At 41.5% G+C, this 26,187-nt stretch overlaps 1 protein-coding gene across 1 annotated transcript in view; it reads right to left on the reverse strand.

Moving 5' to 3' along the window:
* LOC103539154 (chromodomain-helicase-DNA-binding protein 1) overlaps positions 1-26,187 on the reverse strand; it is a 94,981-nt gene that overhangs the window by 68,245 nt on the left and 549 nt on the right. The window contains exons 2-8 of the mRNA XM_030468381.1: positions 24,782-24,968; positions 8,308-8,515; positions 6,503-6,604; positions 4,967-5,034; positions 2,506-2,649; positions 1,959-2,212; positions 108-333 (exon numbers count right to left, since the gene is read on the reverse strand). Of these exons, the coding sequence (XP_030324241.1) occupies positions 108-333; positions 1,959-2,212; positions 2,506-2,649; positions 4,967-5,034; positions 6,503-6,604; positions 8,308-8,515; positions 24,782-24,834 (1,055 nt within the window). The 5' untranslated portion in view covers positions 24,835-24,968. The remainder of the gene's footprint in view (positions 1-107; positions 334-1,958; positions 2,213-2,505; positions 2,650-4,966; positions 5,035-6,502; positions 6,605-8,307; positions 8,516-24,781; positions 24,969-26,187) is intronic.

Genomic DNA, 26,187 nt, shown 5'->3' on the forward strand with positions numbered 1-26,187 from the left:
TGAAACTATGCCTTCACAAAGAGGCAATAGAACTCATAGAAATACAATGAAACATCTATATTGCTATAAAAAATATGCAATGTGGAAGTAGTCATAAAATTACTCACCAGCGTTTTGTTTCCTGATCCTTTTTCTTATAGTTGTCCAGTTTCTTCATTCCTTTTACATTTTGTTGCTTCAGTGTTTCCTCAGTTTCCCAAGTATTATGGATGTGTGACCATCCTTTCCACTTAATAAGATACTGTACTTCTCCTAGCTCCTTTGACTCTTCAAACCCAGTATTTGGGTCACCATCTGCCTCAACTGCATAGATGGTGGTTGCAGCACCAGTGGCTGATAAAGAAACCACACCATAAGGCTTGATTAGGCGTGCACTGCCATAAATTAACCAGTAAAAAAAATACCGCTGAAAGCAATTTGTGATGCATGTAACTTGACTAATTAAATCTACAACTCTTATGTCACTCCTCTTATTTGAAGAATTCTGATGTAGCTATAAAAAAACAACCAAAAGCGCTCTCTAACCTGCAGTATCTCATTTCATGAGAATTTTCTTCGCATTCCTAGTTTTCCTAGTGATCCATAGCGAATGCTCCACTAACACTGCTTGCTGTCATGTTTGCTATATCCTTCTCATCTCTGAAAATATAACAGATATTTGATGTTGTGCTTAATCAGCCTTGAGACTTGAATAGCCTACTATTCAATTATTACTATGGATGCTATAAATACAATTCACAGAATCGAAGAATGGCTGAGGTTGGAAGGGACCTCTGCAAGTCATCTGGTCCAACCTCCATGCTCAAACAAGGTCACCTAAAACCACTTGCCCAGGATGACTTCCTGATGGCTTTTGAGTATCTCCAAGGGAGAAAATTCAGGAGCTCTCTGGGCAACCTATTTAAGGGCTCAGTCAGCCAAAAAAGTCTTTCCTGATGTTCAAAAGGAACCTCCTGTATTTCAGTTTGTGCCCATAGCCTCTTGTCCTTTCACTGGACACCAATGGAAAGAGCATGGCTTTGTCCACTTTTCACTCACCCTTCAGGTATTTATATACATTAATGAGACATCCCCCCTGAGCCTTTTCTCCATCCCAGCTCTCTCAGCTTTTCCTCATAAGAGAGATGCTCCAGTCCCTTCATCATCTTTGTGGCCCTTTGTCAGACTCTCCAGTAGTGCCATCAGTCTCCTGTACTCAGGAGCCCAATACTGGATGCAGCACTCCAGGTGCAGCCTCATCAGTGCCGAGTAGAGGGGAATGATCACCTCCCTCGACCTGCTGGCAATACTTTGCCTAATGTAGCCTAGGACACCATTAGCCTTCTTTACCACAAGGACACACTGTTGAGAGTAAAGAGAATGCAAGATCTTGAGACAGGTCAAAAATTCTAGAGATCAGGCATAACTAATGGATAAAGGCAGTTCTGAAGTGTGAGTAGGCTCAAGTTTTCTATAATCAGAATCCTGATTTGCAGAGTGAAAAACCCCAAACAAACACATAAGCAGGACACTATATCCTATCAGCTGCTAGAAATATGACACATCTACCATCATTGATAAAATTACTTTTAGAAGTGCACATGCAAGCAAACTGGTTAGTTGTCATATCCAGTCCACTTTTTCTCCACCCCCCTGTATACAGTTTATATCTATCAGGTATCAATAAATTGTGCAAATTTGGTGTAACGGTATGGTATGCATTTATGCAATATGGAGCTATATTCCACTCCATTTTTTCTTTTTGCATTACTTAGTTACTTAAGTTCTACTATGATTTACTTTATAAAGATTACAAAAGATACATCCTTATGAGTATGAAAAAGAGAATAAGATTACTTTCTGGTATTTTTAAATTTATTCTTCACAAACATCATGGGTTACCCTACAGTTGAGAACAACTGCTGTTTACATTGCACCACAATGCACTGCAGCATTTTAAAGACCACTGATAAAAATACCTCCTTTTCGGCCAATTCGACTATCCATAAACTTCTCTATAGTTTCAAATTCATCTTCTTCAGGCTGCGGGACATCTTCTCCACAAGCTTCCAACAAATCATCAGAATCTGTCTTGATTTCTTCAGCTTCTTTGTAACTAACGTTGACTGTTGCCTGGCGACGAGATCCTCTCTTGTCATAGTCACCACCATCCAATAAATCAAGCTGCTTCTTTTTTTGTCCTGCAATCTTATTGCCGCTTTTCAGCTCAATTCTTGAAGACAATAACATACAACACAACAGTGGGGCTTCAACACAGACAACTACAAGTCTTATGCATTTGTTTCTGTATACATATAGTACATGACTGCTCAGTTATACCACTTTCAGTTGGAGCAGACAGGAAAGGCAGAACACAAACCACTGGTATGGTAACATCTTTAGCTTAAAAAATGTCTTCAAAGTCATGTAATAAATATTAATGTTTTCATTTGCTTGTATAGTAGTACAATATTTGATTGCGAATTAGAAATAATATCAGAGTATCTAAAATGCAAGACTTCTTACCTGCTTGGAAGTTTCCAGCTTTTGACCTTGTTTTTTGGCTCATAGTCAGATTCACTGTCTTCACAACTGCTTTTCTCTCTATCTTCCTCTGATTCAGAACCAGTTCCTGATGCTGACCCTGAACCAGATATTTGCCAGTCTTCACTGTACATATTGAGACAGAAAACAGTAACTCACATTAGTTCTGTTGTTTTGGGGTTTTTTGGTTTGGCTTTGTTTTGTTTTAATCAAGTATTCTCCACTGATTTGCTGCTTTAATTTCAACATTCTTCACAGAAATAAAATATGTTAGAATAGTCATTTCAGCTGGAAGGACAGGCTTATCATGAATGGATAACAGATAAAACTGCCCAATGGCTTCAAAGGGAGTTTAATTAAATTTTCTTTTATCATGAGGCAGATGTAAAAACCAAATCAAACAAAAAAATGGATTTCTGTATAAATTACAGCTTTAATAACCAAGTTAATTTGACGTCAATAAACCCAAAGTCCTTATTAAGACTTTAGCTGGAAAGATACATATTTATGGGAACTTACCTATGCTCAAGTGATAAAACCCCGTAAGATTATATTTTGCAGAATACAACATTCTCTAATCGCTATGTTCCATGTGCCTCATGTGAATAATTAGCAACTTCTGCACAGGAACCAAATTAATGCAGAATCAGATTTGACAAACACACAGAAAGACTTGAACCATGGCAATATGAGAGGCATTGGCTCCCCAAAGCCCCCACTGAGCTTCCAAATCAGTGCTTCACACCCATGCAAGATACTATGAGTAAGCCACTTGAGACTTCCAGTGGCAGTATTTCTGTGCTCCTGCATAGCTGAGATCATCCACTGTGCAACAGGAAAGATGTACCCACTGATCATCAGTACCTTACCTCAGTCTCTGTACAGAAAAATGTAATCTGAGAGGGGGGGTAAGTCTGGCATGCATCCTTGAAAAGTTGCTAAATCTTTGTACTACCATCCATTATCAGGTTTAGGGGGCTTTGATCAAGATGCTCAAACAGTTCTAATGGCCTTCAAAGGTAGAATATTACTTAAAGGCCTTTTCATTAAGATCAGGAAGCCTAAGAATCAGTGCTTTGACAGTTCTTTCACTTAAATACACACTGTTCCTAAAAATTACATTTTCATTGTGATTGATACATCTGTGTGTCTTAGAAATACTATAGAATCATCTGCCACCTTAATTTTTTTTCTGCAAACAGTAAATTTAAAAACACCTAAACAACCATTGAGATAATTTAATTAACTGGAAAAGAGGAATGAGAGAACAATCCTATTTCTCTACACTATTTATTAAAAAAACCCAACCAACCCTGCAACCGCAAAACCCAAAACAAAACACAAATGCACACTCCAGCCCCCAGAGATCACTACCAATGAGAAACTATAACCTTTTTCACAAACCTTTTAATCTACAGCTTTAAAAACAGCTCAATTTCAACTTAGCTTTATTTACTACACAAGAGAGGTTTTTTAGTGTCAAAACTTTACCCATGGTAAGCTACAGATTTGGGGAAGTGTGGTTAGATAGCTAAAAGTTGGAAAGGGACCTGGGGGTATCGGTTGATAGTCAATTTAATATGAGTCAGCAGTGTGTGCAGGTGGCCAAGAGGGCCAATGGCATACTGGCTTGTATTGAGAACACTGTGGTCAGCAGGAATAGGGAGGTGATCATCCCACTGTACTCGGCACTGTTGAGGCCACACCTTGAATATTGCATTCAGTCCCAGGCACCTCACTATAAAGACATAGACGTGCTGAAGTGTGTCCAGAAAAGGGCAACAAGGCTCATTAAGGGCCTGGAGCACAAGTCCTGTGAGGAGCAGCTGAGGGAGCTGGGGTTGTTTAGTCTGGAGAAGAGGAGGATATGAGGAGACCTTATCGCTCTCTTCAACTACCTCAAACGAGAGTGGAGCGAGAAGGGAGACAGCCTCTTCTCCTTGGTGGTGTGTGACAGGACCAGAGGAAATGGAGCAAGCTACACCAAGGGAGGTTTAGGCTGGACATTAGAAAACATTTTTTTCTTAAAGGGTTGTCAGACATTGGAATAGTCTGTCCAGGGCAGTGGTGGAGTCACCAACCCTGGAGGAATTTAAATGGCATGTGGACCCGGTCCTTGGGGACATGGTTAAGTGGTGAACTTACAGTGTTGGTCAAAGGTTTGACTGCATGATCTTGAAGGTCTCTTCCAACCAAAGACAGAATGTGATTCTGTGAAACCTGCAGTAAGTTTTTGGGATTTTGCCTCTGAAATGTTTAAAAATCTGACATAAGCTATACTATTCCAACTTAAATTTTATTTGAGACAACCTACTTATTTAGTTTCCTATTTCTTCAATAATTTTCAGGGAAAACTTTCAAGTGTATAGAAGTGAAGCCTGGGTAATTTATAAGCATTATTTCACCCTAAAAGAAATTATATTCTTTATGAAAAACATCTTACTCTCTATGGTGTTTCTTCTTGGTTTCACTGGAAGAGTCATCTGCAGAATCTGCACTGCTTGATGAATCCTGCAGGTGAAAAGAATATATACGATTCATTACCACAAAAAGAATGAAGTATTTTTAGCACTAAAAAGATAATTCAGCTCTCACTTTCAAATTGAAATAATATTCTTCATGTCTTAACCTCTTCATTCCCTTCAATGTACCTGCTGATACTGAATAAGACCAGGATTGCTATTGATTTCTTATTTCTCCTTGAACATACCACATCAGCAAAACTCTAGAAAACTGAGAATATAATAACTGTGCCTACTTATAATCATAGTTTAGACTGCTTCAAGTTAATAAATCAAGATAAAGGCTCTATGAAAAGTCGAATAAAATCTTCTGCCCTTTTGGGAGCTCTCTCACCTTTTATATTCTCTCACATTTAAACACCACCAGGAAAATTTTGGCTACCAGGGCACAATACTGACTTGCATTCAACTTGCCATCAACCCAACCCCCCAGAACTCTTTCCATAGGGCTGCTCTCCAGCCTCTCCTGCCCCAATTTGTATGTATAACCAGGATTACCCCGTCCTAAGTACAGAATCTGGCACTTGCTCTTCTTAAATTTCACACAGTTGGCGATCGCCCAGCTCTCAGATATCTCTGTAAGGCCTCTCTACCCTCAAGGGAGCCCACAGCTCCTCCTTGGTATAGTATCATCAGCAAAGTTACTTAATGTACATTCAATTCCTGCATACAGATCATTTATAAAAACATTAAAAAGCACTGGACCTAAAATTCAGCCCTGGGAACCCCACTACTGACTTGCTACCATTTGCTACAACTCTTTAAGCCCAAACCATCAGCCAACTGTTCACCCATTGCATTATGGACTTATCTAGCTATGTGCTAGACATTCTGTTCAGAAGGATACTGTAAGAGGCAGTATCAAAAGCATGAGCATGAGCAAAATCAATAAAACCACAAAATGATCCTTAACAGCCTTTGAATCTTACGGTAGGAAATATTTTATCATCTTTCATATATATCCTATATCATCCAAATTAAGGCCGTATTACACAGAGAAGAGTTCAAGTAACTTTTATGCACTGCATTTTAGAGACTTCTAACTACCACTTTTTTTTTACTTTTTTTTTCCTAAATTTGGTCAACTTTTTCCCCATACAGAAGACAAGCCGTATCTAAGCCTGAAATTGTCAATCATTTATTGATGTGAAGAAATTAAGCATTAGAGAGATAACTTTTAAAAAAATTGGAAATCTCATCATTATGTGTGGCTTTGTCTTCAGACATATGCAATAAACATGCACAACTCACCTGAATACATGCAAATAAGTATTTTCCTCCCCTATGTTTCCTTATGAACATGTCAGTTATTTGAACATTACTTTTATAGACTAAACCCAGAATTTTAAACACATACATTTAAGAGAACATAACTTGGCTCAATATAATTTTATTCTAACATATGGGGTAATGAGACATGCATGTTTACATTTTATTTACTAGTGTATGTTATTCACCTCTTCTGAATCACTGTCTGATGAGCCTGCCTTCTGCTGTTGTTGCTTCTCAAGCACTCTTGATCTCTGCACAGCAAGTATACTTGGACTGGACTTCCAAAACTGAATTGGAATTCAGATACAAGAATCATTTAAACCTAATGAAATTTTGAAGTTTACTATGCAATTACTTTAGATGAGCAGCATCACTATTCAAATGGATCTCAATTTTATTAATAATAAAAAATTCACTAGAAAACACTGCACACAATAATATTTGATAGCATTTTAAAGCAGTGAGACTTCTGCTGAAAGGAATTGCAGCAGAGGAGGTTTAAATTAGATATTAGGAAGAATTTCTTTACTGAAAGAGTGGTCAGGCACTGGAACAGCCTGACCAGGGAGGTGGTTGAGTCACCAACCCTGGAGGTATTTAAGAAACATGTTGATGTGGCACTTGAGGGCATGCTCTAGTGGCCAAGATTGTAGGGGGTTTGGTTTTTTGCTTGTTGTGTGTGTGTATGGTTGGACTCAGTGATCTCAGAGGTCCTTTCCAACCATGACAATTCCATGATTCTGTGAATGTTTTATGAAAACCACTAGCACAGTTTTTACAGTAAGTATAACAATAGCCTTGACATTAAAATACCAAAGCACATAGAATATCTCAAGTTGGAAGAGACCCATAAGGAGCACCAAGGCCAACTCCCTGCTCCTCACAGGACTGCCTGAAACTAAACCATATAAATAAGCGGCATGAGATGCTCCTTGAACTCTTGACAGGCTTGGTGCCATGACGACTTCCCTGAGAAGCCTGTTCCAGTGATCAATCACCCTCTCAGTGAAGAGCATTTTACTAGAGTGGTCCAATCTGAATTTCCCCTGACACAAATTCATTCTATTATTTCCTCATGTCCTAGTGCTGGTCACCAGAGAGAGGAGATCAGCACCTCCCCCTCCTCTGTCCCCCTTGAGGAAAGTTGCAGACTGTGATGAGGTCACCGCTCAGCCTTCTCCAAGCTGACCAAACCAAGTAACCTCAGCCTCTCCTCATAAGTCTTGCCCATGAGGCCTTTCACCACCTTGGTCACCCTCCTCCAAACTACACTCCAGCAGTTTGATGCCCTTCTTATATTGGTGTCCAAAACTGCACATAGTACTGGAGGTGGGGTCACACTAGTGGTGCAGAGTGGGACAATCACCTCCCTTGACCAGCTAGCAATGCTGTGCTTGATGCACCCCAGGACACAGTTGGCCCTTTTGGCTACCAGGGCACAGTATTGACTTGCATTCAACTTGCCATCAACCCAAACTACCATGTTAAGGATCAAAAATGATCCTTAACAACCTTTGAATGTTATGGTAAGAAATATTTTATTATCTTTCATATATATCCTATATCATCCAAATTAAGGCCATATTACACAGAGAAGAGTTCAGGTAACTTTTATGCACTGCATTTCAGAGACTTCTAACCACCACTTTTTTACTTTTTTTTTTTTCTAAATTTGGCAGATTACTTTAAAAAAAATCAGAAATAACAACATTATGTGTGTCTTTGTCATCAGAAATACGCAATAAGTTAATGGGTGCTTCTGTGTGATAAAATTTAGGTAAGCAACTGTAGGTATTTAGAGAGATGAGAATTTAAGAGCCCAACATTCATTATGACAGCTAAGCATATGTGTTCACTAACTCAATCAAGTAAAAATTGTAAGTAAAAATTATGAAGGTTTTTGGTTTTTTTAATTAAAAGTGCTCTTGTAACTGCTATGCAGAGTGCTTTTTTTCCCACACAAAGGGTTAATTTGTATGTTTTGTTTTACCTCAGATCCATCAACTTTTGGTGGTGGCTTAGCTTGAATTTGTTTCTTCTCTCTAGATGCATCCGACTGTGATTCTGATTGACTGCCTGACTCTGAAACAGACTCAGAGTCACTGCTACCTGATTGACTGCTACTTCCATCACTACTGCTTCCAGAGCTTGAACTAGATCCAGAATCTGATGCTGACCCAGAATCATCATCTGATTGTCTGCAATTAGAAGTTCACAGGATATTATACAATGGCTAATTAAACAGGATTTTAAAAACCTTACATTAAAAAGACTTCAGCTTCGCCTATAAATCAGCTGTTAGGTTAGCCCAGACACACAGCATACAAATGAATGCGCTGGATTAAATAGATCAGGAATGAAAAGTCAGAGTTTAATCAGATACTTTTCTATAAACCTTAAAAGAAAAAGGAAAAAAAGAGAGAAGCAAGAAAGAAGGGAGAACATTAATCATTAATGTAGACAAGACAAACAAGGGTATTCCTCACCCACCCAAAGCCTTACATAGCTCTATATTTTTCTGTATACACACACAACTGTTTTAAGTTCTTTCAAAATCAGCAGTGTGTGCCCCTCCCCCTCCCAATTTATCTATTTTTTGAGTATGCATTTCTTCAAAGCAAATATAAACTGGTTTACTTCCCAAGTTTTACTTTTTTTTTTTTTTTATAAAAACAATAGGGAGAAAACTCTTTAAAGAACTACTTGCAAATTATATTTCATGTTGTGATTTGGACCAACAATATACAAAACACAACCAAACACTTGATTAAATAAAGTGTTTATAAAACTAACTGGAAAACCAGAAGTGTTTTCATTCATAACATAAATCTATGCAGACCATCTCATACTGTTAAAATAACAGCAGTAAAATTGCTCACACAAACTCTGTATCAAGTCATATAATCAGTGACCTTAGCATATGCTTGAGCCACTGGATTATTACACCTGTACATTCATTTCACATTAGATTTAATATATTTAAATAGAATAATATTTAAAGTTAAACATTTTTTCATGACTATTCAAAAACATAGAAACACAGTATTCTAAAACAATTTTACAAAGGAACAGAGTTAAAACTTAAATCAAATTCCTCATTAGGTTACATACTACCATATTTTAGAGATATCATGAAGGAAAACATTGGGATTACAACAACACACAAGAAAAATAATTTTTAATTATGTAGACTTGAGTTGCAAGAATTTAAAAAGAAACAAACCCCCACTAAAGATAATACCAAAATCCAAAACAATAAAACCCCAAAAGCTGCTATTAAAGTCTATCGCTGCCAGCACAATTCATCTGGCTGTCAGACAGCAAGGGGTGGTGGGTTGATCAACTTCTGCACTAGAATACACTTGACAATGTTTAAAGCCACAAAACAGAACTACTACTCTTCCTTTTGCTAACAGCAATTCAATTGTACTTGTGAGGCGAAAAAAATGAAGCTATTCACAAATGTATTCCTGTACACAGCACCTCAAACAACCATCTGCATCTGTTGACTTTGAAAGAAACAAACAAAACATAAAAAAGCTTCCTTATTTTGAAGTGAGGAGATATGAAGACATACAACCGCTGGATTTACTTACACTTGCTGAAGAGAAAACCAGGGAGTAACAAGGCTGCTTCCAAACTTCTCATTCCTTTCAAAGGCCTACTTCAGGCAAGATGCTATAACACTAACACATTAACCTGACTTGAAAAATAAAAGCAAGGCATCCAGTGTAGAATATGGCTGCATTTTAAACTATTGACAAGAAATTAAGGGCAACATCCACCATGATTCACCAAAGACAGTTTAAGTACAGTAATATTGTACACCACTGCTACCTTACCTTTAGTGTTGGGTAAATTCAGGCATTATAAAACAACAGCATTTCTCAGCATAGCACAGTGCCATAGGTAAAAGTGAAAGAGACTGTGGAAGATGGTACATGAAGAGAATTCAGCAAGGAGAAACCTTGAGACCCAAGTAAATACCTGCCAGACAAGTCCCTGATGACAAAATGCCACCAAAAATGTTTTTCAGCATAGGAAATGACAAGTTGAAAAACAAAAGGCTTGCAAGATAGAAAGAAAAAGTCTAATAGATACTGAAAGTATATGCTCAGGAGCTGGATGTAAAAAACTATTAATTACAAATAATTGTATTTATTAAGAGATCAACTATCATCTATGCTCTCCATTAAGTAACACCATTTAACAGATGTGGGTCATACAATATTCAGTGATAAGGCAAAATACATAGACTCCATATCTTTGCAACACTGCCTCATTACAGCAGCTACCTGGGAATGGATTCCCCACTGGGCTTAGCAGGATCAGCAAAATAAGACCTGTCTCATCATCTCTGCTTCTCACAATATGCTTCTGACCCAATTTGGACATGAGGAAGGTAATATGACCAGATTGCATATCAACTAATAATAACACCTGAAAAACAGTAAAAGTTTCGGTCAGTATTAATTTATTAATAAATGCAAGATTACAGTACAAATATGTAGCTAGAAGCAAGAGAGATGGGGAGATGAAGAAAGGATAATACAAAGAAAAAGAAAACAAACAAAAAAAAAGGTTCACCACAATTGTTTCAGGGATACCCTAATGAAACCCTCTATGAGGAAGAATGCAGGGTCAATACCAAAGACTAACAGCTAATTTGTAATGAAAAACCAGAAAGGTAAAGTTTAAAGGCCCTACCATCCACAAGGTATTACTTACTCCAGTATTAAATCAACATAAGAAAATGGAAAAAGGCAAACTAAGCATCAGCAAGTTTTGGTGGTTTCTTTTTTTTTTTTTAAACAAGGCCTTACTAAAACATCTATCAAATCTTGGGATGCTATGGCAGTGATCATACATGCTTTAAAAAGTTTCAAATTCACTAGTAAAATTACCTATAGGAGCTCAATCACAGAAGACCAACGCATACTGGGTAGAGTTTATGTCAACTTAGTGATCCAAATTAATGCAGCTGTGGGAAACCACTAGTTTCTGCCTGTACACCCTCTTATATGTACTATACATAAACAGAGATCTACAGCACACACACAAAAACCATACAAGATGAATAGCTTTGACTTTAAGGTAGGCATTAGGAAGAAATTCTTTCCTGAGAGGGTGATGACACTGGAACAGATTGCCAAGGGAAGCTGTGGATGCCTCATGCCTGGAAGTGTTCAAGGCCAGGTTGGATGGGGCTTGGAGCAACCTGGTCTAGTGGGAGGTATCCCAGCTCATGCAGGAGGGTTAGAACTAGAGGATCTTTACAGTCCCTTCCAACTCTAACCATTCTATGATTTTTACTAAAGTGTAAAGAACTTCCCTATTCACTGGCTACAGGATGATCAGCTATGGAAGGCTCTGAGGACTACCAGCACAAATTAAATTTATCATGTGTTCTCCCTAGGGGAGGAGGGAGGGGAAGAGGCTGCTTTCCAAACTAAGTTTCAGTAGAGCTTTGACTTGGAGACACAACCAGTATTATAGCCAAAAGCTTGTATCTGCAAAGGAGGTAGGAAACAGGGAAATATAGAATTGTAAAATAATTTTGGTTGGAAGGGACCTTTAAAGATCATCTAGTCCAAACCCCCTGCAGTGAGCAGGGACATCATCAGCTAGGGTCAGGTTGCTCAGAACCCCATCAAAGCTGTACTGATTTGGCCCAGTATAGAATTAGCTTTGTGTCTAGCCCATACCAATGGGCTCATGACCAAGGGGTGGACTTAACTCAGGATGCTATTGCACAGGTTATCCATGATTGTGAAATGTGGCACAATTAAGCAAGCTGAACAGTTGAAACCTTTGTGGTATGGAGGGAGATGCCTGAAATAAAAGTATGGGGAGGCCTGGCAAATTGACTATATCACACTGCCTCAAATCCACCAGGGTAAGTGCTATGTGCTTGCAATGGCGGAAGCAAGTACAGGATGGCTGGAAACATATCCTGTGCGTCATTGCCACAGACTGATACACCATCCTGGGCCTAGAGAAATAAGTCTTGTGGAGACATGGTACACCAGAAAGAATTGAGAAGGACAATGGGACTCATTTAAAAAACAGTCTTGTAAGTAATTGGGCCAAAGAACATGGTACTGAGTGAGTATACCATATCCCCTATCATGCACCAGCCTCAGGAGAAATTGAAAGGTACAATAGACTGTTAAAAACTATCCTGAAGGCAATGGGTGGTGGAACCTTTAAAAACTGGGACAAGCACTTGGCAAAAGCTACCTGGTTAGTTAACACCAGGGGTTCCATCAATCGAGCTGGTCCTGCTCAGTCACATCTTCCACACATAGTAGATGGGGACAAAGTACCTGTGGTGCATGAAAAGAATCTGCTAGGGAAAACAGTTTGGGTTTATCCTGCCTCGGGCAAAGGCAAACCCATTTGTGGGGTTGCTTTCGCTCAAGGGCCTGGAAAGACTTGGTGGGTGATGATGAAAGATGAAGCACAACATGTACCACAAGGGATTCTAATACTGGGTTAGAATACCTAATTTTTGCTTGACTAGCTCAGTTGGTAGATCATGGAAATTTGGGAGTTGTGGATTTGTGCCCCACGTTAATTGCTGTTATGTGACTTGTTGCATAAACTAAGTGTTCAATAAGTGTTTTTCAGGATAATGTTGAGGTGATGAAACTAGGTTCATTCACTGACATCCAGTAACTTCCTCAAAGTTAACATATGTAATCTGCAACCTGTGGACCCTGGACATAAACTGTGACAACTGTTCCTTGCCTTAAGAGTCTGATACAATAGATGAACATCTGCAATCATAGACTAAATTAACTTAGTGGGTTTTAGTATAGAGAAATAGTAATAATTTGTGTTTAGGTGTATTTAGGGACAAGAGAGTCATGACTGGAGCATGATGCAAATGGTATAGAATACAGGGTGGAATGTCCTGGTTTGGGTCATGACAGAGTTAATTTCCTCTCTTGTAATTGTAGTGTAACAAGGCAACCAGGTGCCCCTAATTGCCAGGGAGTGGGCATGAGCTTGTGTCAAGCCCACCTGTGCCTAATTAGGGTGGGCCCCCACTGCGCATGAGCAGGACCAGGGGGCCAATAAAAGGTGAGTCCTGAAGCACAGGCTCAGCTCAGTCCTGAGCACGTCTGCAGAGAGGCCAGTTGCTTGTGGAGCACTGTATTACCCTCATTGTGCCACTAGCGCTCATCACCCACAAGGTGAGGCTCTGGTGGCGCAGCTGGCTAAGACACAGTACTGCAATGCCGAAGCCCCGAGTTCGGGCCTCACCCTAAAATTTCACAGGGTTGGAGAATAAACCAATTGTGCCATACCTTTGGTATTTAGGGTATGCGATCTGTCTTTTTGCAGCTGGAATTGCTGTTACTTTGTGGTTTGTCTTTCATAAGAGCTGCTTAAGAACCATCGTTGCAATATGGTCCTCAACACTGGTGTATATCATGGTGCATGGTGCAGTAGTGTTTCATACAGAGATAAAAACTTGGTTGGTAATTACACTCCCAGTTTTAATTTGGAAAATTATACCATTCCATCGTATTTTGGGCTGACTCCACCAGATTTTAGTAGCAATGGCATTTCATTTCTCAATCTTCTGGTGGGTGTTGTTAATTTCTCTCATATATTGGTGAGGAGTAACACAAAAACCACAGTACTGAGAATGAGTATGCCTTTTCGGAGGCCGAGAGTTACTGTTCGGAGAGTGAGAGCTGCTCCTCGTACAGAGAGCACCCCCACTCCTGCCTCCCCAGCTGCTTCTCGCCCCCCCTCGCGCAAAGGCACAACTCAGATAAGGCCAGCCAGCATTGCCAGTGTTTCTGCTACAGCTGCAGTTGCTGTCTCTACCCCCACAGACACTGCTGCTGCTCAGAAAACAAGCCCTGCTACTGCTGCTGACACCTCAGCCTCTCCCCCTCAGCCCACACAGTTACTTGTTGACCCTGTAACTAGGAGAAAAGGAAAGACTTTAAGAAGAAAGACTTTAAATGGGGTTTAGAACAACAAGCTGCTTTTGAGAGTATTAAACAGGAGATTGTGCAGGCAATGGCCCTTGGACTAATTCGAACAGGGCCAGATATTAAAAATGTTCTTTACACCGGAGATGGAGGTGATGGTCCTACATGGAGCCTCTGGCAGAAAGCTCCAGGAGAGACTCGAGGCCGACCTCTAGGATTTTGAGGTCGAAGCTACAAAGGCTCTGAAGCCAACTACACAGCCACTGAAAAAGAGATACTGGCCGCATACGAAGGAGTTAGAGCTGCTTCAGAAGTGATTGGTACTGAAGCACAGCTCCTCCTAGTGCCACGATTACCTGTACTGGGTTTTATGTACATAGGTAGAGAATCTTCCCATCATGCTACCGATGCTACCTGGAGTAAATGGATTGCTTTACTCTCACAGAGAGCTAGGATAGGAAGACTCAATCGTCCATATTCAAGGATCACCTCCTGCATGCCCAGGACCAGTGTGTCCCAATGAAGAGGAAGGCAGGTAGGAGTGCCAGAAGGCCAGAATGGATGAGCAAGGAAATCTTGGACACACTTAGGGGTAAAAACAAAGTTTACAGAGGATGGAAGCAAGGACAGTCACCCTGGGAGAAGTACAGAGAAGTAGTCAGAGAAGCAAGTGATCAGGTTAGGAAAGCAAAAGCACAGAGAGAATTGGATCTGGCAAGGGGGGTTAAAAGCAACAAGAAAAGTTTCTGTAGGTATGGCAATGATAAGAGGAAGACTAGGGAGAATGTGGGCCTACTCCAGAAGGAAACGGGAGAGCTGGTCACCGAAGATGTAGAGAAGGCTGAGGTCCCCAATGACTACTTTTACTCTGTTTTCACCAGAAAGGACTCTGGTCACACCTTCCATGTTACAGAAGCCAAAGGCAGCAGCTGGGAAAAGGAAGATCCTCCCTCTGTAGAGGAAAAGCAGGTTCAAGACCACCTAAGCCCATGGGATCTGATGGGATTCACCCACAGCTCCTGAAATAACTGGCAGATGAAATTGCAAAGCCACTGTACATCATATTCAAAAAGTCATGGAAGTCTGGTGAAGTACCTGCTGACTAGAAAAGGGGAAACATTAATGCCATTTTCAAAAGTGGAAAAAAAGAAGACCCAGAGAACTCCAGGCCAGTCAGTCTCACCTCTGCGCCTGGCAAGATCATGAAGAAGATCCTCCTGAAGGCTCTGCTAAGGCACGAGGATAACAAAAGGGTGATTGGTGACAGCCAACACGGCTTCATTAAGGGCAAGTCCTGCATAATTTGGTGTCCTTTTACGATGGGGTCACAGTCTTGGTGGACAAAGGCAGAGCAACAGATGTCATCTACCTAGACCTGTGCAAAGCATTCAACACTGTCCCACATGACATTCTGGTCTCTAAACTGGAAACATACGGATTTGATGGGTGGACTATTTGGTAGATAAGGAACTGGCTAGATGGTTGCATCCAGAGAGTTGTGACCAATGGCTCAGTGCCCGAATGGAGATTGTGACGAGTGGTATTCTTCAAGAGTCAGCACTGGGAATGGTGCTGTTTAACATCTTTGTCAGTGACATGGACTGTGGAATCAAATGCCCCCTCAGCAAGTTTGTTAACACCAAACTTTGTGGTGAAGTCAACACACTAGAAGGAAGAGATGCCATTCAGAGGGACACTGACAGGCTAGAGATGTGGGCTTGTGAAAACTGCATGAATTTCAAGAAGGCCAATTTCAAGGTTGTGCACTTGGGTCAAGGCAATCCCATGCACAAATACAGGTTGGGAGGTGAAAGGATTGAGGACAGCCCTTAGGAGAAGGACTGGGCAGTGATGGTGGACCACAAGCTTAACATGAGCCATCAATGGGTGCTTGCAGCCCAGAAAGCCAACCATGTCCTGGGCTGCAGCAAAATAAGCATAGACAGCCGGTCAAGGGAGGTCATTCTCCCCCTCTACTCTGCTCTTGTGAGACTCCACCTGGAGTACTGTGTCCAGTTCTAAAGTCCCCAACATAAGAAGGACATAGAGCTCCTTGAGTGTGTCCAGAAGAGACCCACAAAAATGATCAGAGGGCTGGAGCACCTCCCCTATGAAGACTGGTGGTGTTCAGCCTAGAGAAGAGGAGGCTCCCAGGCGACCTTATAATGACTTTGCAATACCTGAAGGGGGCCTACAAGAAAGCTGGGATAGGGCTTTTTGCATGGGTGTATAACGAGAGGACAAGGGACAATGATAGATAGAAGATAATTTCCTACTCCAGCTGGTAACTGACCCTACCAGGGATGGAGCACCTCTTGATCTTCTTTTCACAAACAGAGAGTGGCTGGTGGGAGATGTAGTGGTCGGTGGTCGGCTGGGACTCAGCGATCATGAAATAATAGAGTTTTCAATACTCAGGGATGCAAGGAGGATTATCAATAAAACCTCTACGTTGGACTTCCGGAGGGCAGATTTCGGCCTATTCAGAAGACTAGTTCAGAGTATACCCTGGGAAACAGCCCTTGAAAATAAAGGGGTCCAGGAGGGATGGACATATTTCAAGAAGCAAGTTTTGAAAGCACAGGAGCAGGCTGTCCTGGTGTGCCAAAAGGCGAGCCGGAAGGGAAGACGACTGGTCTGGCTGAACAGAGAGACTTTGAAAGAAATTAGGGTAAAGAAGAGGGCCTACCGGTTATGGAAAAAAGGGCTAACTACTCGGGAGGAATTCAGGTTGTGTAGAAAGAAAATTAGAGAGACAAAGGCACAACTTGAAAAGAATCTTGCCACCTCTGTGAAGGATAACAAAAAGTCCTTCCACAGATACATTATTGGCAAAAGGAGGTGCAAGGAAAACATCCATTCTTTACTGGGCATGAGCGGGAATATAGTTGTCAAAGATGAAGAAAAGGCTGAGGTATTTAACACCTTCTTTGCCTCGGTTTTCAACAGTAAGAGAGATTATCCTGAGGACAGATGACTTCTGGAACTTGTAGAAGGTGACAAGAATCTAAACAACCCCCCCGTAATCCAGAAGGAAAGAGTCAGTGACCTATTGAGCTGCTTGGATCACCACAAGTCTATGGGACCAGATGGGATCCACCCAAGGGTGATGAGAGAGCTGGCAGAAGAGCTTGCCAAGCCTCTCTCTATCATCTATCGACAGTCCTGGCACACTGGGGACATCCCAGATGATTGGAAGTTGGCGAATGTCACGCCAATACACAAAAAGGGCCAGAAAGAGGACCCAGGAAACTACAGGCCCGTCAGCCTGACCTCAGTGCCTGGCAGGGTCATGGAACAGATCATCCTCAGTGCAATCACACAGCACCTGCAGGATGGGCAAGGGATTAGACCCAGCCAGCACGGGTTTAGGAAGGGCAGGTCCTGTCTGGCCAACCTGATCTCCTTTTATGATCAGGTGATCCGTATAGTGGATGAGGGGAAGGCTGTGGATGTGGTCTACCTGGACTTCAGCAAGGCCTTTGACACCGTCTCCCACAGCATACTCCTGAAGAAGCTGTCAGCCCACAGCTTGGACAGGGGCACTCTGCGCTGGGTTAGGAACTGGCTGGAGGGCCGGGCCCAGAGTGTGGTGCTGAACGGTGCTGCATCCAGTTGGTGGCCGGTCACCAGTGGTGTCCCCCAGGGATCAGTGTTGGGCCCAGTTCTGTTCAATATCTTTATTGATGATTTAGATGAAGGGACTGAGTCCATCATCAGCAAATTCGCAGATGACACTAAGCTGGGGGAAAGTGTCGATCAGCTGGAAGACAGGAGGGCTCTGCAGAGGGACCTGGACAGACTGGAGAGTTGGGCTGATTCCAATGGGATGAGGTTCAACACAGCCAAGTGCCGGGTCCTGCACTTTGGCTACAACAACCCCATGCAGCGCTACAGGCTGGGCACAGAGTGGCTGGAGAGCAGCCAGGCAGAAAGGGACCTGGGAATCTGGATTGACAGGAAGCTGAACATGAGCCAGCAGTGTGCCCAGGTAGCAAATAAGGCCAATGGCATCCTGGCCTGTATCAGGAACAGCGTCGCCAGCAGGTCCAAGGAAGTGATTCTGCCCCTGTACTCAGCCCTGGTGAGGCCACACCTCGAGTACTGTGTCCAGTTCTGGGCCCCTCAGTTTAGGAAGGATATTGAGGTCCTGGAGCAGGTCCAAAGGAGGGCAACCAGGCTGGTGAAAGGACTCGAGCACAGACCCTATGAGGAGAGGCTGAGGGAGCTGGGGCTGTTCAGCCTGAAGAAGAGGCGGCTCAGGGGAGACCTCATTGCTCTCTACAACTCCCTGAAAGGAGTTTGTAGCCGGGTGGGCGTTGGTCTCTTTTCCCAGACGACTTTCAACAAGACAAGAGGGCACGGTCTTAAGTTGTGCCAGGGGAAATTCAGGTTAGATATTAGAAAGAATTTCTTTACCGAGAGGGTGATCAAGCATTGGAATGGGCTGCCCAGTGAAGTAATGGATTCTCCGTCCCTGGAGATATTTAAAAAGAGACTGGATGTGGCACTCAGTGCCATAGTCTAGCAACTGCAACGGTGGTTCAAGGGTTGGACTTGATGATCTCTGAGGTCCCTTCCAACCCAGCCAATTCTATGATTCTATGATTTGAAACTTGAAGAGAGGAGATGTCAGTTAGACATTATGAGGAAATCCTTTACTATGAAGATGGTGAAGCACTGGAACAGGTTGCCCAGGGATGTTGTGGATGATCCCTCCCTGTGAGTGTTCAAAGCCGGGTTGGACGGGGCCTTGAGCAACCTGGTCTATTGGGAGGTGTCCCTGCCCAAACAGGGGCGTTGGAACTAGATGATCTTTAAGGTCCCTTACAACCCTAGTCATTCTATGATTCTATGATATCCAGGGCTTAACTACAGCAGTTTACTAATGGCCTGCCCTCCATGACTAGCCCATTATTCTGTTTCCTTGAAACAAGGACACTATCTATCTTATAGGCCTCCTTTTTAAGTATTGAAAGGACAGTATAAGGTCTCCTCAGAGTCTTCTCTTCTCCAGGCTGAACAAGCTAAAATCTCTGTCTGTCCTCATAGGAGAGGTGTTACAGCCCGCTTATAATTTTTGTGGCCCTCCTCCTGACCAGCTTCAGCAGGTCCATATCTTTACTGTACTGAGGACTTCAGGTGGGGGTCTCACAAGAGGCAAATAGAGTGGCAGAATCACCTCCCTCAAGGTGAACAGTACTGGTCCCAGTACCAACCCCTGAAGGACACCACTTGTCACTGATCTCCATTTGGACATTAAGCCATTGACCACTACTCTCTGGATGCAACCATCTAGTCAGTTCTTTATCCACCGAATAGTCCACCCATCAAATCCATATGTTTCCAATTTAGAGAGAAGGATGCTGTGGGGGACTGCGTCAAAGGCCTTGCAGAAGTCCAGATAGATGACATCCACTGCTTTTCTATGTCGACTGGTGTAGTCACTCCACTGTAGAAAGCCGCTAGATTGGTCAGGCAGGATTTGCCCCTAGTAAAGCCATACTGGTGTCACGGTTTAACACTGGCCCGGCAATTAAACCGAGTGACAGACGCTCTCTATTAATCTGTCTCTCCTCCCTGATAAAGAAAGGAGAGAGAATAAGGGAGAGAGACTTATGGGTTGGAAACTAAACTACACAACTTTAATGAAACAGTAATGATAAATAGGAAAAATTACTAAATATATACAAATATACAGGAAAAGTGATACCACGTTCCTTCCCCCCTTTTCCCCCAATAACTCTCACGTCACCACCGAGGCTGCAGGGCAGCCCTGGGAAAGTCCTGGCTGGACTCCTGGAGTCGGCAGCAGTTGGGAGCTGGATGCAGGAACACACAGATATGGGCTGGCACGGATCAGGACCACAGGCAGACAAACAGACGGAATCCTCCCAGAATGCCGAAGCAAAAACAGGGAAGGGGTGAAGGAAGGGAAGCAGGAAAGGCAGGAAGGGCAGCAAGCTGGAAGCTGGAAGCATGGCTTGGCCCTCGTGATGCCTCAAATTTATACTGAGTATGACGTATATGGGATGGAATACTCTGTTTGGTCAATTCTGGCATCTATATTGTCCGTTCCTCCCCAAAGGAGGGCTCAGGTGGGATCTCTTTCTTCCTTCTGGAGGGTAAAATGTTCCTCAGAGCTGAGCAGTGTCCTTGGCTCTGCATACCAGTCTCTAGCAGTAACTATCAACATCAAGTGTTATCAGTCCTAGAAGCAGACACTGTCTGAGAAACTTGCTGTTAATTTCAGCAAGTGCAACTACTTACAAGAGACTTAGCTGAAAGCAAAAGTACAAGACAGAAAATCACCTTTATCCTGGCCCAAACCAGGACAGCTCAGCTGGCTGTCTCAAATCACCTCCCTGTCCTCCATCAGCCTTAGCATAGCTTGTAGGAGGATCTGTTCTCTGATCTTCCCAGGCACAGAAGAAATTACAATCTTGTATTGACATCAGCTTGTGAGAACGTAATGGTAAAGTACCTTGGTGCAAGAAGCCACTTTCTGCTTACTGGAAAAAGGAAATGCAATTAACTCCTGCCAGCTACTTTCTAGATAAGCTTTACTAAGCACAGTCTTTTTTACCTAAAGAGAAGTAAGGTCTGCTCAAGCGCTCCATGTCTTGTTCTACAGGAAACACAGGAAGAAGAAAGAGATGGGAAACCAGATTGCTTTTCAGCTGACATCAGTGTTTCACTTCTACATTCCCAGTTCTACCTGGAGCTTGTGTTGCATGCAGTTCAGCTATAACTACTCTTCTTTGCTCATTAAGCTTCCTTAATGCTAGCTAACTAACAAGTACTTACTCCTATTCAAGTTTGCAATAGAATGCTTTCAAGAACACTAAACAAAAATACTTTTCTTAAATTTAAGAGTCAGTTTCTCAGAGCACTGCTATAAAGTTCATGCTTATATTTACTTGCTATCCACATAATATTTATCTGTGATATTTCACCTAGATCTATTGAAAACATTACAAAGCAATGATTTCAAGTACATAAAAAACTGGAGAGTAGACTCCACTGTAATTATTACACAAAAATTCTACCATCAAGCAGCAAGATTAGATTATAGTGTTTATGTCAATGTATAACCTTCACCATGCTTGGTACTAGCACAGATTTATAACTTCAGCAGTTGCTAACATGGCCAAGGGAAGTCCAAAAAGTGCAACAAGTTATTAAACAATAAATAAAAAGGATTCAACTTCTACAACAGAACTTCAGGCTCAGCACTGGCAGCAATAGAAAGATTTTTGGTCATCTACCAGCCAGATGAAGAGGCTCAACAGTGAAAAGGAACACAGGGGCATGGCAAATTGGTCATTTCTTTCCCACATGCTTCAGAAATGCTTCTTCACAGTCAGTCACAGGGAACAGAAGACAGCTACCACAGTGCTAGGCAGTATACACAATCTAAGATTTCCAGTTAGCCCTTTCTCCATCCCTCCTATTGCTGAGAATACTAGAGGCTTTCCACAACTTCTGCAATTCATGGTAAGAGTTTCTTTGAAACAATATAAAGCAGTATCCATCATTCTGTGTATTTCTTTAAAGCCAGTCCAGATCCACTGCTTCTCTTGACTTTCCAAAGTAGTGATGGTGGTTCCCTCAGATCTGCCTATATTTAATTGTGATCAGGACTGTCACCCCAGAACAATATGCAGACATCAAAGAGAGAAAAATGGCATTTCTGCATTTGTAAAGTGTCATATTTTTTGTGTCACATACTTTTCAAAGATTTATTGTCATTATCACCAATGCTGCTGTCTAGTTTCACAGAATCATAGAATTATAAAGATTGGAAAAAAACTCTAAGATCACCACATCCATCAACCCCCTAAAAAATCATCTCATCCAAGTAGACCATTTCCTGAAGTTCCTCGTCTACATGGTTTTTAAATACCTCCAGGCACAGTGACTTCACCACCTCCCTGGGCATCCCATTTCAGTGCCTGACTACTCTTTCAGTAAAGAAATTCTTCCTAATATCTAGTCTAAATTTGTCACTGTATCTGCCTTCATCTCTCCTTTTCTACATACTTTTCAAAGCCTGACTTGTTCTGCAGTTTCTTTCCAGCAGCAATTCTCAATTAGTTTCTCAACTTGTTTTGCTTCTCTTCCTAGCATTCTGAATTGAACAGGAACACTAAAAGCCTAGTAATGATAATTTGCTGTCAGTAGTAGCTATTTTGTTACCGATTTTCATTCTGTAGAATTCATATTTTCAGACCATTTGAAGACTAAATGCATCTTAACTTCCCTGGTTACAGTTAGTCCACAGTTACAGCTACCTTAATGAATTTTCCTTCTAGTAGAAACCATTCAGAGTTCTGGAAAACTTGAAGAAGGGGGGGGAGGGCAGTGACAACAACAGACATGACACCAACAATAATGAAAATAGGCTGGACAGAAAAAGGGCTCAATTCTTTAATATTGGAAGCCTTCACCTAAAGTTTTCTGATAGTAAATGGCAAGCAATAGGTTTTCTGAGATCTGCCTGTGAATTACACTACAGGGTTAGTGACTGATATAAGCCTGAGGGGGGGAATTTAACACTTTTAAGCATTTTTAATGCTTTAAAATGTGTTCAGCAGCATATTTAAGACAGAACAAAGTCTCGCTTTCATGGGCAACTATCATGTTTTAAATAATTTGCTTCTTCCTTATATTTACTTAGAATAAAGGTGCCTGGAAGCTTTTTTGATATTTAGTTGATTCAGTCTTATGAGAATTGCTTCAACTTTTGAATAACTGATATACTGGTATTTACAAGTGGTCATAGTTTGATATGCAGCATTATTCCTACATTATCTTTAGCTAGGTGGCTCATTTCAACTGCTAAACAACTCCTAAATACAAAGTCATCAGAGTTATCCCCCATAAGTTAATATTTATTGGAGGTCTTAGTTATAACTCTAAAAGTTCAGATGACTAGCTTTGTTCACACTGTTTTATTTTGTTCATATTCCTCTACTGAACTGACAAGGCTTGTTTTGTGTTTGGTTGTGGTTTTTTTGTTTGTTTGGTTTTTTTTTTTTTTTTTGTTGGGGTTTTTTTTTTGCTTTGTTTTGTTTGGGGTTTTTTTGGGGGGGGGTTGTTGGTTCTTTTGTTTTTTCTTTTTTAAAAAAGTAATCAGGAATATTTTGCCACTTCTTAGAAGAAGCCAAATATTTGTATGCTAACTAGACAAGTACCATCTTTACTGGAAGGAGAAATCTCAAGAATGAAAAAAACAAACAAAAAAACCTTACAAATTATTCACAAGATTCAAAATTCACTGACTTTTTGGGATATTTCTAAGTATAATACAGAAGCTTTCAGTAAAAAAAAAAAAAAAAAAAAGCTTAAAAAAGCTTTGTTAGGTTTACTGATCATAGGTTTCCTAAAGATTTGCACCTACTATCACCTGAACACTTCTGACTAACATTTCACCTAAACTCTCTTTCCCCTTCTTCCCACCTTATTATTCACTATGCTACATGCAAGCTTAATGGCCACATGCTGAATGATCAGCTGTCCATTATGTTGTTCTTGGATTTCTTCACTTATACCAATAATTTAGATCTATCCCCTCTATCCAACTGCCTGTTTTCACAGTCCACAGAATTCAGTTTTCTTTATGACCTCTGACAGATGGAATCAACTAACAGGTTCAACAGGCTATGATCAGAAAGAGGAGACAGATGGGTAGACTGACAAAACGATCACAACCACTTCTATTTGTTAGTCTGCCTTTAAGAATATATCTGCAGCACTCATCATACTCCCAGTTTTAGAAATATTAACTAACCAGCACAGTAGATACTTGTAGAATTTAGCAGTGTTCTAGAATAAAAAATTAATTTCACCCCTACAAGTTTACTGTTCTCCTCATCTTGCAGCAGGGTGGTTCTAACCAGGCTTGTCAAACTAAGTAAACCCTCTAGACATCCTAGAACACCAGTTATTGACACTAGAGGGGTGGATTTTTTAATTTTTTTTTGTTTTAATTAATAAAACAGATGGGAAAACTGTACTTTCACTTTAGAAAACAAACATGAAGTTAAGGCTTTCAGTTATACTGCTTTAACAATTCAACAAAAAAAGGAAGTCTCACTAGAACTCTACTGTTCCAACTTTAGAGATAGCCTAGTTTGGGGTTTATACAGCACATATTATGCATGCATGCCCTGCACTTCACAGACATGAGTTTTACTTAAACATTTCAATCTAATCTTTCAGCTTTTGACACTTCAGACAAGTTTGAGGGAAAAGAATAATGAATGCTGATAGAACTTAAATAGTATTAAAACTGTATTATGTAAGATATTTATACATGTTTGTTATAGTTATTAAATGAAGCTAACTAATTCTAAAAAGCAGATTAAGCATCTGTAAAAAAGCATGACCCGTCCTCCCAAATAACGGTCTACTTGCTTACCAGGAAGCTTTGGCACAAAGGTAAAATGTAAACCAGTTCTAATAAACAAGATACAGGAGAATATGTAGCCAAGGATAAAAAGTGCTTACCTTGACTCTTCACTACTATTTCTTATAATGTCTTCATCACTGTGTCCATTCATTGTAAATACTAAGATGCTTAAAAGAGAAATAGAAGTCCACTCAGGTTAGAGGGCAATCTACTTCTTGGCACTCTGTTTTCCAGGTGACTTGTTTACTCAACTGTTCTCTGCAAGTATTGAAGATTTTTCACAAACTACCTAAAATAGTAAAAGAAAATGTTTACATGGTTTGAAATATTTGATGGTTGCAACTGAAAGATATTGAAAATTACCTGTCTCGCCACAACAAAACTGAAAGGGCATATCTATCACATTTGACAACTTTTTTAAACTGAAAAATAGCTTTTGGTATGCCATAGTACTGTCTTAAGAATAATCAGATCTAACTTCTAAAGGAAAACAGCCTCCCCAAACACATAAATTATGGTCATTAATGCTCCAAGATCTGAATAGCAAAATTATTAATGCACAAACCAAACATATAAGAATTATTTCCAGGCAAAGAAAAAATGTTTACATCCAGTGGGGGAAGAGAGAGGAAAACAGAGAATGTCAACTACATCAAGCTAACAGGATCCCACGGATGGAGTGATAGTTATTTCATATAAATGAACGTCTTCAATCGGATCTCTGCCGCGTCAGATGCTCCTAGAAAAAGTTTAGGTTCACTTTAAATGTAATGCAAATATAAACTCACTGATAATCAGATTCAGTGGTGTAATAGCGATTTGGGATCGCCTGCAGGTTGCCCGCCTCGAGGTGCACTCCTCTAATACCGCCCGACAGCTCATGATGGAGGCGGGAGCCTCCTCGTTCCGGGATGGAAAAAGCCCTGCGCTCAGGCATTTATCTAAGACGACAGGGCCACTCAAACCGGCAAACAAAGGCGATGACGGAAGAAAAGTGATAGGATAGAGCGTTGATAGAAAAGACCAGAGGCCCCCGCGGCGGCAAGCCGGGCAGCTTAATGGTTCCTAGCGGATCGACCGCTGCTGCCCGACAAAGCCAAGCTCCGCGCTGTCTGCTACAACCTTTCCGCCTCCAGGACCCGTACTCCCCAGGCCCCAGGAAACATCTTTAGTGGCCACGAAACTCACTTCTTGTCGCCCACTCCCTGCTCTGCGACGATTCCCCCCAACCACCGGCATCACGCTCTCGCGGCCTCCCGTGACCGACCGCTACCAAAGCGCTCCCGGGGAGAGCCCAGGCCAGGGCTGCCTCATAATCTCCCGCGGGTTCACCTCCCGCCCCTGGAGACGGCCCTCTGCTGGTGGCGCGACCCGTACAGGCGTGGGTCCTGGCCAAGGCTTCCTGGTAGTATTGCCTAAGCGGTTACTGTCCTCTGTGCTTGCTTCTCCCAGCGCCCCCCCATGGCCAAAGAGCGAAGGCCGCACTCCTGCCTCCCAGCCAGTT

This window comes from Calypte anna, chromosome W, assembly GCF_003957555.1.
Source record: "Calypte anna isolate BGI_N300 chromosome W, bCalAnn1_v1.p, whole genome shotgun sequence".
NCBI classification, from domain to species: Eukaryota; Metazoa; Chordata; class Aves; order Apodiformes; family Trochilidae; genus Calypte; species Calypte anna.